This window comes from Kryptolebias marmoratus, linkage group LG23, assembly GCF_001649575.2.
Source record: "Kryptolebias marmoratus isolate JLee-2015 linkage group LG23, ASM164957v2, whole genome shotgun sequence".
Taxonomy (NCBI): Eukaryota; Metazoa; Chordata; class Actinopteri; order Cyprinodontiformes; family Rivulidae; genus Kryptolebias; species Kryptolebias marmoratus.
The window spans coordinates 3,806,123-3,818,299 of NC_051452.1; the positions used below are offsets into that span (position 1 = coordinate 3,806,123).

General features: G+C 49.2%; 2 protein-coding genes across 3 annotated transcripts in view; both read right to left on the reverse strand.

Annotated features, from left to right (window-relative positions):
* mrpl39 (mitochondrial ribosomal protein L39) overlaps positions 1–4,644 on the reverse strand; it is an 8,776-nt gene extending 4,132 nt beyond the window's left edge. Inside the window, exons 1-9 of one of the 2 annotated variants that reach the window (XM_017437744.3) lie at positions 4,448–4,644; positions 3,301–3,507; positions 3,091–3,230; positions 2,895–2,994; positions 2,744–2,811; positions 2,088–2,200; positions 1,945–2,010; positions 1,710–1,863; positions 219–266 (exon numbers count right to left, since the gene is read on the reverse strand). In XM_017437744.3, the coding sequence (XP_017293233.1) occupies positions 219–266; positions 1,710–1,863; positions 1,945–2,010; positions 2,088–2,200; positions 2,744–2,811; positions 2,895–2,994; positions 3,091–3,230; positions 3,301–3,507; positions 4,448–4,484 (933 nt within the window). In that variant the 5' untranslated portion in view covers positions 4,485–4,644. Of the gene's footprint in view, positions 1–218; positions 267–1,709; positions 1,864–1,944; positions 2,011–2,087; positions 2,201–2,743; positions 2,812–2,894; positions 2,995–3,090; positions 3,231–3,300; positions 3,508–3,961; positions 4,402–4,447 lie in introns of those variants that run through there. The other variant, XM_037973916.1, reaches the window with a different exon arrangement.
* Positions 4,645–5,443: 799 nt separating this feature from the next.
* On the reverse strand, positions 5,444–12,171 carry LOC108248772 (ras-related protein Rap-2a-like). Its single transcript, XM_017437747.3, has 2 exons — positions 11,485–12,171; positions 5,444–6,525 (listed from the first exon to the last, which is right to left on the reverse strand). Exons 1-2 carry the CDS (start codon positions 11,796–11,798, stop codon positions 6,288–6,290), a joined length of 552 nt encoding a protein of 183 aa, XP_017293236.1. The 5' UTR covers positions 11,799–12,171; the 3' UTR covers positions 5,444–6,287.
* Between the last annotated feature and the right edge of the window lie 6 nt (positions 12,172–12,177).

Below are 12,177 nucleotides of genomic sequence, written 5' to 3' on the forward strand. Positions count from 1 at the left end.
CCCCCCCCCCCCCCCACTGTTTTTATTTTTTGCCAGCGTTTTAATGAATGCATTAGAAATCGCCGTGTAAAATCCTAACCTCTGGCTGCTTTGTGATATGGGAAGTGATGGCAGGAGCCAAGCAGCCTCCAGCATTTAGACCGCACCGAAACTAGAAGCCCGGCTTCGGCACCGCAGCTCTGACGTCACCGCAGATCGAGGCAGGAAATTGTTCTTACCAGTTTCTGCGCCCGTTGTCTCAGTTTCCTCCAGACGGTGTGATGAGCCTGCAGAGAGACAACGCCAGCTTTCAGGATTTACTGCTTCAAACACGCCTTAACGCTCAATTTGGTTCACTGGTCTTATTTACGGACTGTTGTTATTCTGCTAAAAACTAAAGATAGTCGTCTGTAAATGCAAGAAATCTGAAGATATTATACAAAAAACTTTTTGGATCTATAAACAAGAGGACAGATTTGGTCTCCTGCTTGGACTTTGCTAAAAAAAGAACCCGAACTACGTTCGCTCCATGAGAAGAACCATCTTCAGATGAATCGGTGGACTCCATCGCTACAGTCAAACATGGAGGCGGCAGAATCATGATGTGGGGAGGGGTGTTTAAAACGGCTCAAAGCCAATAAAAGAGCGGCGTGACTCGTGTGGAGTCTGGAGGCGTGTCCGACAAAACATCGCTAGAGAGAAATAAAAAAGGTTTTGGCTCATTCTAAACCTTTTCTATCAACTTACCTGGTTGGAAAAACTAAATCCTCTAAATGGGAAGATTTAAATAAATAAAAAACTTTTATTTTAAAACACGGAACTTCCACAACAAAGCTTCTAATAGAAGTTTTAGACTCAATATAGTGTCAAAAAACACGAGATTTAGGCTGTATCACATATAGCAGTTTTGACAGGATCCAAAAATCCATTTAAGGAATATTAAGTCACTTAAATCAGAGGTCCCCAAACCCCGGGCCGCGGACCGGTACCGGGCCGTGGGTCATTTGGTTCCAGGCCGCACAGAAAGAATAATTAACTTACAGTATTTCTGTCTGAACGACATTTATTTTGAAAACTGACCGGATTCTCTCCGCTCCATCCGTCTCTGACTCTTGATGCTGTCAGAACGCTTATCGAGGTCATGTGATCCGTTAGCTACAAACAAACCCACAAGCAGCAAAACGAGTAAAAAACAAACATCTGGAAGACTAGATGGGACCGTCTGGTTACTGAGAAACAGACTCAGGCCTCCACTGATTCAGGGTTATGGTGAGCTGGATTCTTTGTGGGCTCTTATTTTGAAGGGCAGAGAACATCAGGCTGTTATTCATGTTGATAACGCAGCTAACAAAGCTGCGAGGACACGTTGGATTTACCTTTATTAGGTTTTTCATGCTGCTCGTATCGTTTTATTTTGTTGTATTTATCTGCCGCACCTTTAAAGGCCGTGATAACAAACCGGGCCGTGGAGCTGAAAGGGTCGGGGGCCGCTGAATTAGAGCTCATTGTTTACGACGAGCAGCCACCTCCCTCTGCTGGTTAAAGAATAAACTTCTACACACCCTGCCCTCAGGACACAACTAACAGGACATTTAACAGAATTCCAAAATGAATAAAACAATAAATCTAGACGTTAAATTAGTTTGTGAAAGGACTGAAAACTTTGAGCTGCATGTCTGGTTAAATAAATAGATTAATTAGCTGAACTCTGTGAGGTTTCCCGTCCTTACCGGCAGCTGCAGAGGCAGAGAGAGGCCCTGGGCTCGTCGGTGGTGGCCCCAGGGGCCCTGACCCAGGCTGTGGACAGCGGTCACCTCGTACTGGGAGCACAGACCCGTTCTCGCCACCAGAGGGCCGCCGCTCAGCAGCACGTGATCGCCGCACCTGCGAACAATCAGTAAATGTTTGAGCAAAGCCTTAACGATGAGAAAAGCAGGAAGATCTGACAGAAACGTGTCAAATCACCTGTAGAGCGTCACGGTGGCTTTAGGACTTTGTGACGCTTTCCGCTCCACCTCCTCCTGTTTACACCTGAGAGAGACAAAGTCAATGACTTGTGACGCAGAGAGCCTCAAGAGCAGGGCGGCGGGGGGGGGCGGGGAGCCTACCTGCTATGTGAGAACACCTCCAGCGCCACGGACGGCGCCACCTCCAGAGGCTCCCAGGCCAGGTCCTGCTGGATCAGCTGCTGGGCCGCTTTGGTCAGAGAGCGCAGCGACTCCTGCACAGAGAATCAGTGAGACGCTCCTGCAGACTCAGACACACGGGTTTCTGATCAACCAAACAGTTCGACTCATCTCTAAAACAACAGACGGGTGATTATGTAAACCTGTTTGAAAGCGGTGTGCATTTATATTTAATAAACAGGCGAAATAAGGCGAGCAGCAGCCCGCGAGCCACATCAGTTCAACCCTCAACATCCTCACAGAAATAAAAAACAGCTTTTAAAAGAAATCAATGAAAACCTGGATTTAAGTACTGCTAAAAATGGCACCTTTTGACTAATTACTGACTATAACTGCCAAGTTTTAAAGCTTCACAAACAAAGATAATGTGATAAAAAAACTAATTTTACCATTTTTTTAAATCCAGGAATTGCTGTTTAAATTAACCAACACAAGCTTTGGTTGACAGGATAAAAGAAAGCAGTTTTTATTGTGCAGCTGATGCGAGGTTGTAAATCTGGATGCAGGTGGTCGTCTTTGGTCCAATTCACCGAGTCAAAATGGCCGAGTTTACTGGTGCAGTTTTGTGCCTTACTGACCTCAGAGGGGGTCCACGAGTCCAGCTGAGGGTCGAGGACCACGTCGCAGCAGAAGGCCCCTGAAGTCACTGCAGGAAGAAGCAAATCATCAGGACTCAACTGACCCCAGCAACCCCGTCTGATCCGCACGAGCTCAGTGTAAATCCTTCACCTGGAACTTCAGGCGTGCCGATCAGCTCCACGCTATAATCATCCTTGAACGCCGTCTTCAGCACCTGGCCAAGCAGAGCGGCGCAGGAACGCCAGTACGCCTGAGAAGGCAAAGGGTCACGATCACCAGATTCTGGGTGTAAAATACAAAAGTTCTGAGTTGGATTTGGGGACCCGTCTGGTCTTTCTCGCCGTACCTGGTTGGCGAGAGTCGGGTCGCTGTCTTTGAACGTGAGCAGGCTGAGGGTGCAGGAGTGGGTGAGGGGCTGGTTCAGAGGCCACAGCTCGCCGTCCACCAGCGCCAGAGCTGAGCTCGTCACGTGGTACTCCGTGAAATCTGAGGGAAACGCAGACAGCGACATCATGGCGGCACCGTTTAACGTTTACCTTTTTTCTGCTCCACTTACGTCGGGCGCAGCTCAGCGGCGTGGACATTCCTCTGTTCATGATGAGCAGCGTGCCGTCCAGCCCCGGGCCCTGCATGGACACCTCGATCTTCTCGACGCGGGGGTACAGCGCTCTCTGCCGGGCCTGCTCACGGGAGAAGACGGCGCTGCGGTGCCCGCGTACCTCGGTGGGGGGCGGATGCAGAGCGGCTGCGGTGGCTGAAAAGCCTGAGACGGAAACAGAGCGAGGAAACGGGTGACTTCCTGTAAACTTCCAGACGCTCCCGTCAGCAGGTCATTAAACCTCGTTACTGGAGTTGATTCAGTTTAAAGGAGGTTATCACAGATTTCAATACAAATGTGCTCTAAACAACTCAAAACCCAGCAATTCTCCATAAACCTATACATATATTTTCATATTTTTTGATAGTATTGTCGTATTAAAACAAATACTCCATGTAAACTGAGACTAAGTGCAAAACATATTTTAAAGGGAGCTTCAGAGAGTCCCAGGATCCACTTTTTAGTTGATCCTAGAAGAATTAGAGCTAAAATTTAAACTATAAACCTAATAAAACTGAGAAAATTATTGACTTTTCTCTTGTTTGTTGACATATACAGGTGTGGGGGGTTTGTACGAGTGTTAAAATCAAAGTTAAGGGGTAAAATCATTCAAACTTACCTGTGAATGTAGAATAAAGGAAAAGTATTTTCTGTTTAATGTTGTGTTTCCAGCATGTCTTTCTTTATGTCCATCTTTGTCAGTGTTATCCAAGTAAATAAGAGTTATTTAGCTAAATTATTATCAGTTATCATTTTTAATCTTATGTCAACATTAACACACCCACCCCCGTTAATGTTCAAATTTATTCACCACAAAACACGTTAATTTAAACTCATTTTAACAAACGGGACATTTTAATGGAAAAACTGTCGCCTCAAATCGTTTTAAAGTGAAAATAAACGTTTTTTTCCTGGTTCTTTTCTCATTTATTTAATAAACTAGGACAGTGACACAACCCGAGATCATAATAACGCTAATAAATGTTAAGGTTTCCTGCAAAATCGATCAAAAAGAGCTTCTGTGTTAAAAACATTTAACCTTTGCAGCTAGCTGCTACAAACTGCCCTCACGCGCCCTGCTAACGGTTAGCTAACCGGTACTTACGTCGCCGGAAAACGTGACACGCGCTCCTTGTTGCCATGTTTACGAATAATTCTACATAAGCGTGCAAATAATTAAACAAAAAATAAACATATAAAATCAGCAAACACGCGAAAGTCGCGCTACAAGCAACTAAAGTTGAAGGACGCCATGCACGTCTAGTGTGCAACGTCGATTTCGGCCCGTGGGGGAAAACTAGGCTGGGAACCAAAGGTTCCGTGTGGCCTGAACGCAGAGCTGCTGTTCCAGTTTGCGACAGCGGATGGCGCTGTGGGCAGCAGATTTATTTAGGCTTTCACTGATTACATCACTACAAACAAGCGCCAACTCTGCAGGCTTTTTTTTAATTTTTTATCCCTACACTAAATCTATGTTTGTAGTTCATTTCTGTTACACTATCATGCTGAATTTCATAAATGTTTATCGCCCGCCGCCATGAAGGGCGACGTATATGTAATTGCCTGTGCGTGTTTCTCTGTCTGTTAGCAAAATATCCCATGAGCCACTGGACAGAGTTTATTGAAAAAGTCAGAGAACAATCCCTGGATGTGCCTCTACAGCTGATTAACTTCTGCAGCCAACCCAGTTTAAGATGGCGCTACAACTATTCACAAAAAAAAAAAACACGAAAATGGTTACAACTCGGTCCGTTTTAAAGCTACGGAGCTAAAATTTGGCGTGGTAGTAGCTGAGAGTCATCCCCATTGCGTGCTCCAAGCGCTAACAGATCACACAAGAGCTCGAGTAAAAATTTAGGCATGCACGTCTGCGTCAATATGAGTTTCTAATGATTCTTACAGCTCATTCCAGGTTTTTTTTAGGATTTCTTTTTTGTGTTAACCCAAAATTTGAGCTCCTGGCACCAACGCCTCCCATCGTCTAATAAATCCTCCAAATTCCAGAACCAGAACCTGCAGCCGAAGCCGGCGGACGCCTGGAAGATGGCCGCCATCGAGAACACTCGTCAAGCTTCCAGGGGAGGAAATAAACACACGACACTCCTGTGCATAAAGTTTTATTTTGTTGTTGTTGTTGAAAATAAGTGTTTTCTGACATCAAACTACTAACATATCTGCTGTGACTTTAGCATAGATGAGCTACACACCGACACTCGGTCGTCTACATGTAACAAGGCATTTGTATCGTCTGCAGCGTGAAAAAGACAAGTGTCCCGAATAACTGTCCCCCGCCGTCCCGTCCCGCCCCGTCCAATCGGGCGAGGCTGATTGTAAAGGAACGGGGCTTCATGCACACGTCGTCCACGGCGTGTCGACGTGTCTTCGGCGTGAATCCCCACCCACCCCCCCAAAAAAGGTGCGTTTATTTTCAACTTTCTACATTAACAACTTTCAACATTCATTCATCCGGAGTTAGGCGAGCCCGCTGCGAGGAGATTTGCTTCTTTTTTGTTTCCCGTTGGACCGATCTGCTCGAGACGGCCCAGGAAGGTGCAGAGAGACGACAGAAAGAAATAAAATAAAAAGGAAAGAAGCGGAAGAAAAGAGGGCTACGAAAGACCCGCGTTCGGGGGTCTTATGGCTGCTTTCCCAGCATTTAGCACCACTATCCTGTTGGTTGATGGCTTTGGCACCACGGTGCTTTTAGGGAAACTCGGGAGGATTCGCTCCGACGCCGGAGGTCAAGTGTTGATCGTTCTTTCAAGTACAAATCCGACCCAACCTCTCATAAGTGACTTCCTACATTTCCCAAGATGCCTCTTGTCCAGAGAGCAGGCTTTAATTTCTATACATAAAGCAGGTAGAAACAGCAAAAGTGGTATTTGTTTTTGTTTGTTAGTTTTGTCCTCCTCTAACACATTGGCGCCGTGGTTTCCGTCAGGCTGCTACTGGACGCTGCAGGGTGGGCAGCAGGTCTCCCTCCGGTCGGGCAGAGGGCAGAAGTCCATCTGCCGGACGATCTCGGCGAAGAGCTCGTCCACCATCGTCTTGCTCTTGGCCGACGTCTCCATGAAGGGACAGCCCCAGTCCTCTGCCAGCGCCTGGCCCTCGCTGGGGGACACCTCCCGCTCGTCCTCCAGGTCCACCTTGTTGCCCACCAGCACCACCGGCACCTGCTGGTACCTGCGGAGACAGAGAGGAGAGTAACGCTGAGTTTTTCCAGCCGAACCTTCAGATTAACGTCACGTGCGGATGACTCTCGGCTACTACCACGCCAAATCTTAGCTCTGTGTCTGTAAAACTGACTGAACTGTAGCTACTTTTGTGTTTTCTAAAATCAGTTAGCTGCGGCGGCCATCTTGAATAGGGTTGCCTCCAAAAGTTAATCAGTTGTAGACGTACATCCAACGATTAAATCCTGAACGTTTCAATGAAATCCGTCCAGTTGTTCATGAGATATTTTGCTAACAGACAGAGTTGACTCCAAAAAGATAACAGCAAAATTTCAAGCTAAGATTACATACGATCTGTTAGCGCTCAGAGGACGTGTTGGGGATCACTCTCAGCTACCACCACGCCAAATTTTAGTTTAATACTTATGAAATTGGCCGAGTTGTAACCATTTTTGTGTTTTCTAAGATCAGTTGGCTGCGGCGGCCATCTTGAATAGGGTTGCCGACACAAAGACCCGCGGAGGGGAGGGGCTTGTTTTCCCGCCCGTCTCCTCCATCAGATGCAGTAATGGAGAAGTTGGTGAATAATTGAATGAAGCTAATGTGCTGCTCTGAGCGCGTGCGGCGAGCGTTAGCAGAAAACAGAAACGACACGTTCAACCCGATTCAAGATGGCCGCCACAGCCAACTTACCTTACAGAACACAAAAATGGCTCCAATTCAGTCAATTTTACAGATATTAGGCTGAAATGTGGCGCGGTGGTAGATGAGACTGATGCCCAACAGTTATGCTAACTGCTAACAGACTGCTAAAAAATTGCCACAAAGTAGTTGAAGTCAATTCAATTTGTCTGTTAGCAAAATATCTCAAGAACCACTGGATGGATTTTAATGAAACTTCCAGGATGTGATCACTGGATGTGCCTCTTCAACTGATTAATAATTGGAGCCAACACGATTCAAGATGGCTGCCACAGCTAACCAACTTTGGCAAACACAAAAACGGCTCAAACTCAGTCAAATTTAGAGATATTGAGCTAAAATTCGGCGTGGCGGTAGCTGAGAGTCATCCTCAACACATACTCTGAGCGCGAGATACTGGAACCATGGCGTGATGTCACGCAGATTGTCGTTTTTACAACTCAGTCATTTCTGAACATATAACATAAAATTCATTTAACCTAATGTGGCGTTGCTCAAATAGACCTGCTGTGTGTCTTTTTTCTCATTAAATAGCCGCAGAACGTCAGTTACTGTGGGTGTATTCTTCCAACGCGTAACAGCGCAGATCAGCTAATAGCCTCTAATCATCCATCACTGCTAAGTGCTTTCAGGCCCGGAGTATCGATCAGCTGCTGCTGCTGCTGCTGCTGAGAAAATTAGACTCTTTTTCTACAAACTGGTGGCCTGTTGCCACACGGCTCTGCTGCGAGAAGAGCTGAGGTGGCGAGGAGGCCGGGGGGGACGCCGCAGCCAGGAGGCCGGGGGGACGCCGCAGCCAGGAGGCCGGGGGGACGCCGCAGCCAGGAGGCCGGGGGGGACGCCGCAGCCAGGAGGCCGGGGGACGCCGCAGCCAGGAGGCCGGGGGACGCCGCACGCTCGAGGGGCAGCCGACCTCGGGAGTCGCCTCGGAGGGCGTGAAGCGTGAGCGTCGCCGAGACAAACGCAAGCCGACAGGAGGAACTCTATATTTAACCGGCAGCTTCTCCGGTCAGGGAGTTTGTTTCCCGGACTGTTTCGTTGTGTAACTCCTGCTCCTCCTACGCCGGAGGACAGGAAGCTGCTCAGCGCAGCGTGAAGAAGTCCGTACCGCCGGGGATCCACGCAGCGGAGCTCGCTGTCGTGTCTTCCTGAATAAAACATCAGTTTCTTTAACTCTTACGGATCAGAGTTTCTCTCCGAGCGGAGACGGAAATCTCCCCGTTTGAAAAGTTTACCTGATGAACGACTCGACTCTCGGAGCTCATGAACATTTGTGGGTTTGAGTGAGGATTTTATACCCAGTCCTCCAACGACCCACTGCCAATTAACCCAATTAAACCTCTAATTTATCCCCCAGCTGTTTCTTATTTGTACCGATTATATTTACAGCTTTTTGAACAACAAAACTCAAAATTACCCAAAAAATTCATAAAAATAACAATTTCTCAGTTTCAACATTTTATATGTTTACTTTGCTCCAAATTATGGGTTTATAAGATTTGCAGATTTTTGCATTCTGTTTTTATTGACACTTTATGCAACCCAACTGATAAAATAAGCACTTTTTTCTGTTTTCAGGGGGATGAGATCTCAATATGTCCGCCACGACCTCTTAGAACAGGCGCCGATGTTTCCTTTTGACGCCACAGCAAAGTTGTCGTCCAGCGCCGAGCTTTAACTGGCCGAATAATAAAGAAAGAAAGAAAAAGGCAGGACAGCGTCCAAAACTGCTGACTTGTTCCAGAGCTGGAGGCCGGCGATCGTGGAAGCTCTCAGCATCGCTGGCCTGCGTGCCGCGGCAGTTTTGGCGGAAAACGCAGACTTCCTGCGGCGGCAGAGACGCCGTTTCGGTTTAAGGAGCTCCCAGCAGCTGGTGGCCAGGCAGGGGAGGATTTACACACATTTTCCCTGGATGTCTCGGAACATTCCTGAAGTCCTCATCAGCAGAAGTTTTACTCCAACTCTGAACCCGTCGACCTCAAAACATCAACGTTTATCTCTGCGGGGGTGGTGTGTGTGTGTGTGTGTGTGTTCAGCCTCGAGGCGCGACGCATTATTTCGACCACCTGCTGCGTTAATCGTCCGAGCTCACAAAGTCTCCGTCCAGCACATCTGTTGCTGCTTCACGTTCGGCGGCGTGGCAGAAACCGACGGAAACGAGACTCTGCGTTCGCTCCCGAAGAGACTCGTTCCTGCCGCAAATCGGACGACATTAAAGCTGCGATCGCTGTGAAAACACGAGTTCTCAAAGTTCTCAACGGCTTCGATTCGGCTTCTGACAGCAAACGGCTGAAGTGGACCACCACCTGTAGGACCACCATCTGGAGGACCACCACCCCCCGCCTGTCTCTGTCCTGACCCAACGTTTGGTGTCCTGACCCCCGCCCGTCTCTGTCCTAAGGTTAGCACAAAGCTAAAAGGAGCCGAACGTTTTGATGCAGTAGTTAAAGTAACAGCTGAAGAAGCGTCCAAACAAGGCAGCTAATGTCTCCACAGAGCCTCACTCCAAAAGACCTGAATTATCCCTTTAGGTCAGGGTATGGCGACGAACGCCCCCCCCCAGTCAAGAAACAGCCAGAGTGCCTCCTGGGATACGTAGTTTCAGCCTCTCCGCCCTTTTTCCTCCACTCGGCTGAGCATGACGTCCTCCTCCCGCTATTAGACACAGCATCAGCGCGGCGTGAAAACTCATTTTTAAGTGCTTGGTGGTGTGTGTGTGTGTATGTGGGGGGGGGGAGATAAAGGCTGAGGAGATGATCAGATTGCCGGGAAGCCAGGCTACACCCAGATGTTGTTTTCACAGATAACAGCGAACACGACGTCTTCTCTGGCCTCCAAACACAATCCTATTAAAGCTCCGGGCAGCGGGCACGTCCCGGTGTGGGGCCGCCGCCGCCGGCTCAGCAACAAGTCAGGGAGGAGGGGAGACGGGGGAGACAGGCGGGGGGTGAGGTAACGGAGCCCGGAGCGTCACGATCTGAGCCTCCCTCTAATCGCTGCTGTGAAATAAAAAGCAGGAATTTATTACTTTTTAGGGGGGAAAGCTGCACCGACCCCCCCCCCCCGGTGAGGCCTTCAGGACGGCAGCCTCTGATGAATTAAAGGAGGCTTCAAGCCAAAAATACACCAAAAAAAAATGATGACAGATTTCCTTCCAGTCCATTTCCCTCCCGTCCAGGAGATGAGCTCAGCGGACGGACTGAGTCACGGCTGGAGCGATCAGAGCCGCTCCCGGTTAAATCCCGTCGTAGAGGCGGGCCGGCGGGCGACGGGCGGCGGGCGCAGCTTTACGGGAAACATAAAGTTCTCACAAAAACCAAAAACTACACAGATGAGAAGAGGCATCCGTCACGGGTCTGACATCTGTTGAAGAAATGCTGCCTCGAGCTGAGAAACGCTCCGAGCTGCAGCCATTTTGGTCCTCGATGCACGTTTTACGTACGACTCTCAGCTACTACCACTCCACATCTCAGCTCAGTATCTACAGTCGTTTCTCTGCTGGCTACCTGCAGCCAGCTGAAGACGGGCGTTCAATGCTCACTTTCTGAAAGGTTTCACTGAAACCCCGTCCGGTGGTTCATGAGATATTTTGCTAACAGACAAATCGCGGTTGACGCTCAACCGTCCAGGCGCAACGGGTCGTGCTCGGATTACGTGTCGTGAATGACTCTCAGCCACCATCGCGCCAAATTTCAGTCTAATGCGTGCAGAGCTGGCGGAATCATAGCCACGTTTGTATTTAACAATCTCAGTTGGCTGTGGCGGCCATCTTGAATTGGGTTGACTCCGGAGGTTAATCAGCTGAAGAGGCACAAACAATGACTACTGCCTGAGAGTTTCATTAAAATCCACCCAGTGGTTTATGAGATATTTTGCTAACAGACACAGAGCTGACAGCATGCAGTTAATGGCGTCATATCAAACACAGATCTCACTCGATCCAGTAGCGCTCAGAGGACGTGATGGGGATCAGTCTCAGCTACCACCACACCAAATCTGAAGCCAAAGTGTGAAAAATTGACTGAGCTGTAGCTGTTTGTGTCAGCCAAGGTTGATTAGCTGCGGCGGCCATCTTGAACTGGGCTGGCTCCAGAAGCTAATCAGGTATAGATGCAGATCCAGTTAATATTTCCTGGAAGTTTGACTGAAGTTCGCCGAGCGGTTCGTGAGATATTTTGCTAACAGACAGAAACTCTTTGAAGTTTGGGCTTTAATGTGACCATATAAGGAGCTTCCTGCGCCCACCGGCTGCGGGCCCCAGCCTTACCTCTTGACCCGGATGATCTGGTCCCTCATGGGCTTGATGTCCTGGAAGCTCTGCTGGTTCACCAGGCTGTAGACCAGGATGAAGCCCTGCCCGTTCCGGATGTACAGGTCCCGCATGGAGGCGAACTGCTCGGTCCCAGCCGTGTCTAGGATCTCCAGCACGGACGGGGACGAGTCCACCTCGATCTCCTTCCGGTAGAAGTCCTCGATGGTGGGGTCGTACTTCTCGATGAACGTGCCGGTGACGAACTGCACCGTCAGCGCCGACTTGCCCACTCCGCCGCTGCCCAGGACCACCACCTTGTACTCCCGCATCGCGGACTCGGATCCGACGCGCAGGGCTCACGAAGCCGTCCGCATCCCCCAGCGCGCGCGCGGACCGGGACCGTTCGCTGCCAGCCCGGCCTCCGGTGTCCCCCCCCTCCTTCTTCGCTGCAGGCGGACCCGACGGACGCTGGAGCTGCTACTGATTTATTCCCACGCTATCTGGAAGGGACACCATTCCACAGGCATCCATAACGCGAGAAGAAGAAGAAGAAGAAGAAGAAGGAGGAGGCGGCGGGGAAACGAGACCTGCTGCTCTGGGAAACACCCGAACCGGACATGTTTTCGCGCAGAACCGACGGCCGACGCTACATGGCCCCGCGCAGAGGGGTTCGGTCCGGTTCGGGGCAAAGAAAAGAGCCGATTTCAC

Excerpts from the sequence above, each read along its gene's own strand:
- LOC108248772 (XM_017437747.3), bottom strand. The coding sequence starts at position 11,798 with ATGCGGGAGTACAAGGTGGTGGTCCTGGGCAGCGGCGGAGTGGGCAAG. Across the intron at positions 6,526-11,484 it reads CAGATCATCCGGGTCAAGAG|GTACCAGCAGGTGCCGGTGG; the intron begins GTAAGGCTGGGG and ends CTGTCTCCGCAG.